At 36.8% G+C, this 7,458-nt stretch overlaps 1 protein-coding gene across 1 annotated transcript; it reads right to left on the reverse strand.

Moving 5' to 3' along the window:
• Positions 1-4,967: 4,967 nt before the first annotated feature.
• Positions 4,968-5,780, reverse strand: LOC113228296 (protein lethal(2)essential for life-like). The gene has a single exon (XM_026461560.1). It carries the CDS (start codon positions 5,666-5,668, stop codon positions 5,132-5,134), a length of 537 nt encoding a protein of 178 aa, XP_026317345.1. The 5' UTR covers positions 5,669-5,780; the 3' UTR covers positions 4,968-5,131.
• Between the last annotated feature and the right edge of the window lie 1,678 nt (positions 5,781-7,458).

Genomic DNA, 7,458 nt, shown 5'->3' on the forward strand with positions numbered 1-7,458 from the left:
CAATGATGTATCAATGGGTTAAAGGTTGGGTGCTAACAACGAGTGAGCAATGCCAAGAGAATGTACTTACAGTTTATTAATAATTTACTAGAAAACGCGTAGTCGCTATCAAAGCAAAACAGCAAAAACTAGCTAAAGTCAAGAAAAAGGCGCCTAAAACAAACACATTCAAATTTAGAATTTAAATATAAAACTGAAAGAGATTATAAAATATATGCAAAAGAGATTTGTAGCGACTGCTGCGATTCGCTACAATAATGGTCGTAGTTACGAAAACAAAGGGATACCGAGCCGGCAGCCTCCGAAATGCCTTGGCAGCCTTCGGGATGCTTCAGCAGGTTTTTAAGTTAAACCGTCACTGTGCGCTTGCATATAGGGATGCCGAAGGATGCTTTACTGTCGTGACAGTGGGCGCCGGGCCTAAGTTTGCCCAGTTTGTTTGTAAGTTTTTAGGAATAGTTTGCCCACGGATTCTGTTAGTAATTCGAAGGCCTACGAAGATCAGGTTACCCACCTAACGCTTTTTGGTCTCTACCTCCCGAATTTTGGGAAGTGGATGAGTAATCACATGATCTCGATTACTCCCAGAACAGCACTGTACGTACAAAAGCAAATATCACAATATGGACAAAAGAGGTACGGTACAGTTTGTGTGCTCGAATGTACGGTACGTTCGCCGGTTCTCGCAATCATACAATACAATACAAAATAAAAAGTACTTCCTATATATTAAGGTGAGGTATTTCAACGTGAACCTACATCTAAGACACAACCCCCCACACACACAACGCACGCATGGCGTCGAGACTTCGAGAGACATGACATCCACGCAACTGCGATGTAACGCCAGCGCAGTGTATACCCGACGACGCACGTTCGACACTATTAAGTAGTCGCTCAGTGTTGGCATTGCGTCTACATAGTTAGGAATACTACGTTGCGTCGCCTATAGACTCTGTGTATGCGTTTGCAAGACGCTGACGCTCGAAAGACGCTAGTGTGGGTCTCTTAGTTCGAGGCGTTCGAGCTTTGGGAGGTGAGGTGTGAATGACCACCCCTCGCGTCCCGCAATCCGCGTGCAGGACATTAATATGAATAAAATAAGACGGGGCAGCGGGCGACGCCGGCGCGGCGTAACGTTGAACCACCGTTTGTCTCAAAATTTGAAAATTGCAAATTTTGGGATACATGTGAATTTCATAACTAAGGTTTCCGTTGAAAACCAAATTTTATCAGGTTTTCTGTAGTACTCAAAGAGAAACATGTTCATACAAAAAAGTGTATACCACTGATCTTACCTAAATCTAGCAAAATAGTTTTTCCCGCTTCTCCTAGCATAAAAATTTTGCCTTAAACAACGTCTCTGCCCTGCTTGTCATAACTAACGCATTTGCATATTGGTATGGTATCGTAACTTTCGAGGTATTGGCACCTGAAGTTTTTTTTGCTAATAATAAGTTTCAATGATGCTGATTCTGCTTAACTACAAAACTTAAACTAAATAAGATATAATAAAATCGATTACTGGGGGGGTCGTAGACCCCGTTTTACCGATCCTAGATCTACAAAATATATGACCAATGACGTACCAATAATACCTAACTTAAATGAGTCGCTCATTGCTCTTTTAGTGGTAGAGTTGTTTCACATATTTCGAAACACTACATTTTTATAGTTTTTTTTTTGTGATACCCAGTGATGGGACGATGAACATACCGGTTGCGTGCCACTCAGGTGCTCGGAGCTTTAAATTGCAAACATCTGAGGGGCTCTGTCACTGCACCCGTTACCCTTAAATATAAGTTGACAAGTCCCATGTGCGTGTAATTTCACCAGCAACCTTAGCTTTCTAAACCGGAATGCAATACTGCCGCCCACCAACTAAAGCGCGGCTAAGTGACAAATGGTCAAATATCAGATTTAACTAGCAAAAGATAGAGCACAAAATTCTCTTTTAAGAACAGGTAAAATTACTTAAGGTATTTGACTTATCGGAACTTCCCTTACTTATAAATATTTTGCACTTAGCCGTGATTTAGTTAGTTGACGGCAGAATAAAGCTCACATTACTGCTTAACGGCAGAAATAGGTAAGGTGGTAGTCATCGAGTATATAATCAGAAACAGAGATGAAATAAGGGCCATATATTCCTGGTAACACATTAGCGATACAGCTCTTATATCAACTCCCGTTTGCACTGAAATATAGACAGGCCAACTACTGACCTGTATGTACGTCTCCGTATGTTCCAAAAAATATTCTATATTTATTGTAATAAAGATAATATCTCTAACAATGCCGTGCTGTTCTATTCGGTGGTGTGGGAAGAACAGCAAAACATCTAATTACAAAACAAACGGAATCACATTTCATCGGTAATTAAATATTGAATATGTAATTTTGCAATTTTCGCCCATTATAGCAAAGCTCAAGTTAACTGGTCGATTTGAAGTGAAACAGTTGACGACACCCATTGACGAAACCCGTCAATTGTTTCGAGCTCGGGCTAGCCAATCGGAGCGCAGTTGTCACAGTAATGATATTTCGTCTCTGTGTCTGGTCATATACTCGATGGTGGCATTACTTCCCTGGATGAACTCTTTCACAAGGTGCTCTTCTGCTACGAAAATGTACATCACGGCAGTAAAACAGCAGGACATTCAGCAAAATAGCTAATATTCCTTTTCTTTGTCTTTAATTTCCTTATGATATCAAGTGACGGCACGAACAAATCGTGCATCTGGTGGTAAGCGACATAACCTGTCCATAACATACATTGACTCCTCACTAAGCTGGACCTTACAGGTGTCCGAGGTTAGTCGTAGGGTTACTTCTTCTTTACGTTTTCTAAACCGCTTTCGACATTTTCTGCCCATTAGTACTAAGACCCTGCTCGTCACCTCCCTTATATTCCCACTCATTGATTATGCTGATGTCTGTTATCCTGATCTCAACGAAAATCTATTAAACAAGTTGGACCGCCTGCTCAATAATGCTATTCGTTTCATTTTCTGCCTTCGGAAATTTGATCATGTTTCTTCTTTTAGGTCTCAACTTAATTGGCTCCCTATTCGTCAACGCAGACAGAAAAGAATTCTCTGTACGTTGTTCTCTCTGTATCTCTGTACGTTCTTTTCAATCCCCACTATCCAGAATACTTGAAATGTAAATTTCAGTATCTCTGTGACTCTCATGACCTCCCACTTCGTTCCATGAATTCACTATCACTCTCTGTACCTCTCTTTCATTCTGGCTTCATGTCAGATTCTTTTACTCTCCACTCGATACGGCTCTGGAACGCTCTACCGGACGCCATCAGACGGTCTCCTAATATATTTTCTTTTAAAAATAATGTTCATGAGCATCTTCTAAATTGTTTGTCACAGCAATAATCATCATCATATTCTGTTATTGTAAGTATTTTGTATATGTATAGTATATTTGTATGTATGTAAGTGTATTTTTTTATATTATTAAGTAAGGTATTAGGTTAGTTTGTTATATATATAATTATGAATTTGTTTCATTTATTTTAATATAACCGTAATATTCTGTTTATTTACCGCGTTCGTGAATTTCGTTTTTCTCATAGGTTGACTGGTAGAGAATGCTTTTAGCATTAAGTCCGCCTTTTGTACCCTTTGTATTGTGGTGAATAAAGTTTAATAAATAAATAAAATAACAGTTGCAGTGCCGCTCAGTTTTAAATCGCAAAGATATGAGGGGCACTGTCACTGCGCCCATCACCCTGAGACGTAAGTTGAACAATCCCATGTGCTTGTAATTTCACCAGCACCGTTGTCTATCAAAACCGAAATGCAATAATGCTTACATTACTGCTTGGTGGTGGCAGTACTTCCCTAGACGAACTCTATCACAAGGAGCTTTACTTTTACTAAACGTTTTTAGTATAAGGAAGGAATTAATACTATAATGAGGTATTTTTCAAAGCAAATAACGAAATATCTACATTAAAATTCTAAAAAGATAATAATTAAATGTTTTAAAAATATTTAAAATGCGAAAGGTCATTAAAATGCGAATAAATCGTTTTTGTCTCAGTTGTCTTGGAATTGGGATTATTCTGTTCGATTTATTACACGTTTCGATTGGAAATAGCGTTTTTTTTTTCGTTTGCGAATTCAGTTCATAAATAGCACTCCTTTGGCTTGACAATTCAGGAGCTTTGGGATGGAAAAATTCTTAGGATCCTATAGAATCAAAATACGATTAAAGTTGCTACATACATGTTTAAAAAAGTTAGTAAAAATCAATCCCGTGAATACAGGAACCAAGAGGATATAAAATTATACTCCTGTCCCATGGGATTATAGGCATGATAATAATAAGAATAAATAATAAAATATATAAGGTATTTTCCAAAGCAAATAACGAAATACCTACATTAAAATTCTAAAAAAGATAATAATTAAATGTTTTAAAAACTTAAAAATATTTAAAATGCGAAAGGTCATTAAAATGCAAATAAATCGTTTTTGTCTCAGTTGTCTTGGGATTGGGATTATTCCGTTCGATTTATTACACGTTTTGATTGGGAATAGCGTTTTTTTTTTCGTTTGCGAATTTAGTTAATAAATAGCATTCCTTTGGCTTGATATCTCAGGAGCTTTGGGATGGAGAAATTCTTAGGATCCTATAGAATCAAAATAGGATTGAAGTTGCTACATAAATGTTTAAAAAAGTTAGTAAACATCAATCCCGTGAATACAGGTACCAAGAGGATATAAAATTATACTGATGTCCCATGGGATTATAGGCATGGGAGCCAAGTGGCAGGAGTGAATATCAATGTCACGGGATACACTGTTTATAGAGAAACACCAGGTTGACGAGTAAACGCTGCATAGGCTTAAAGCAAAGGGTCAAGTCGGTGTATTTATTACAATAGGTAGGTTATCATACAGATATGTTTCATACACGGAGAAATAACGTAGTATCAATTTATCAACACGAACTTAACGGATATAAACAAACATTTTAAAAACAAACGAATTATCTTTATTTAGGAACAATTTAGAAGCTACAACTTAAATAAATCAGTCTTAATCAAATTAAATCCATGAAAATGTGACATAGAACATGTCAAAACTCTAATGGAGACGAGAACATTTTATTCAGCTTTATCTCCATTGGCCTGGTCCTTAATATCCTTGCGAACGGGTCCAGTCTGAGTGATGTTAATCGTTTTTTCACCCTGGATGCTAGGAGGCACCTTTTTTGGACAGATAACCGACAAAACACCGTCGGAAGAAAGCCTAGACTCTACGGTCTCCGGTGTACATCCTTCCGGCAATGCATAACGCCTGGTAAATTGACGCGAAATGAAACCATGTTGATCTTTCTTCTCCTCATGTTTCCCTTCAACGACAATATATCCGTCTACGGTTTTCACAGAGATCTCGTCAGGCGTGAAATGTTGAACATCCAAGTTAACTTGGAACTTATCTTTATCCGCCTTAATGCTGGATCCAAAGTCACGCGCCGATGCAGCCATATGTCGCCATGGTCTGAAATATTCCCGATTCACCATCGGGCCAGCGACAACGGAGAGAAGGTCGTCCGGAGTCAGCCCCAAGCCGAAATGCTGGTCTATGAGTCGACGTGGACGCTCCAAATCGTAGTCCAACAGCAAAGGTAGCAAGGACATTACGTATTTTCTTTCTTATTGTACTCTTGAAATAGTTACGTAAAACAGGTTCCGCCACAAAATTCGTGTTGAAAACAGGAAGGATTTTGGAAAGCTTCTTTTCGTTTTTTCGCAGTCGCGCACTCAATTGTTTTTTTCAAAATTGATGACTTAAGGACATATCTATGGTTCACGTGTTTCAATTGGCCAGTACGTTCTCGAAATCGGTCGAATATTATACGCGACGCGACGCGACGGCAGGGCTGCTTTTAAGTGAGGCCGCTTCCTATTTTTTTTTTCTATAAATGATCTCGGCAACATGCTTAAGCCCTTAAAGCATTGTTTTTTTATGAATGAACATTTTTCCAGAAATTGTCGCATTTTCTTCTAATAAAAAAAAGTCAAGACTTTAGTGTGTGTATCTTTATTTTAGTACCTACCTACTAATTGAATCATATTTGCTTAACGACATGAAATATAAACTATACTATACATATATGATACAAACTGAAATAGTTATTACATTTAAATTGAATTTGAAAGCAACCATTAAAATTTTATTGCATAATATTAATTATAGACCAATATAGTAAGTACCCATAAAATTAATTAAATATTATCCGGTTATTACTTTCATAAATTATAACTCACAATCAAATTTAGTATGAAAAATGCGGGTAGAATGTTTTGCACATCTGGAAATCAACACCGGAATGGTGAAGATTGCTGTCGAAATAAGTCGAATATTCTAGTTTGTCATTGGCACAAAATATCTAACTGTACAGTGTAATTACGAAAACATCTAAACTTTCGACCTCTAGTGTCGAATAGTTGAACTATTACAAGAATGAGTAAGATAGTTGTCCTCTTAATTTGGACACCGAGCACTTAGAATTCCGTACCACAAGATGGCACATCAAACTAGTAATACGTCTTAATAATATTGTTGTCAGTCATACACATCTTTATCAGAAAAAAGAAGTAACTCCTTTAGAAAAAGTTCAGAAATTTGTAATGCCACAAATTTTACAGCTTTATCAACACATTTTGTTTAATAGTACAGATCTAAACAACTTTAAAACATCAAAACAACACACCGTTTAAAATGGTCACCATTAAAACTTACCATTCTGTACATTTAATTTTTTCCTTAATCTCTTTAAATCTTTTTTGGTTTTCTTTAATTTTTTCTAATTTCCAACTATCAACAGACTTTTAAAACTTGACTGAACTGAATACCATGCCCCTGGTGCCATCTAGAGTAACTGTGCTGAACCACCTCTGATCGCAAGTAATGGGGCGAGAAGTAGAGTTGTGCCAAACATATTATAAAGTGAAAGATTATGTATCTTTTCGACTCTGTGATATATGAACTAATCTTATAAAGTAACTTACTAACTCAGTAATCTTTTAAAGATTGAAAACAACCGAATGAAACTATCTATTGTCCATTAAAATTATTTGGAAATTGGTTTTCCTAATTTTCTACGAAAGGACAATAATGTTATTTCTCTTCAAAAATTACTATTTTACTTTTACTAATCTACAGTAGTACTGCAGTATATATCGTTTTCTTTTATTGCCCGCTAAAGACGCATCTATTCTTTCTTCTACTACTTCATCATTTATTATCTCTTTCTTTTTTGTGTTCGTCAATACATCTCTGTCCTTTTCTGAACAACGTAATTTTAATAAAATTGAACCTTATGCGTGAGTGAGTTAAAGATATATCTCTCTTTTGTACGGATATATATCTTTTTTATTCGTCACTCGATAGCTACCAAAGGGCGACATTCGCTCGTGTTTCATTC

Source organism: Hyposmocoma kahamanoa, unplaced genomic scaffold, assembly GCF_003589595.1.
Source record: "Hyposmocoma kahamanoa isolate Upper Pololo Valley unplaced genomic scaffold, ASM358959v1 224, whole genome shotgun sequence".
Classification (NCBI taxonomy): domain Eukaryota; kingdom Metazoa; phylum Arthropoda; class Insecta; order Lepidoptera; family Cosmopterigidae; genus Hyposmocoma; species Hyposmocoma kahamanoa.

Excerpts from the sequence above, each read along its gene's own strand:
- LOC113228296 (XM_026461560.1), bottom strand. The coding sequence starts at position 5,668 with ATGTCCTTGCTACCTTTGCTGTTGGACTACGATTTGGAGCGTCCACGT.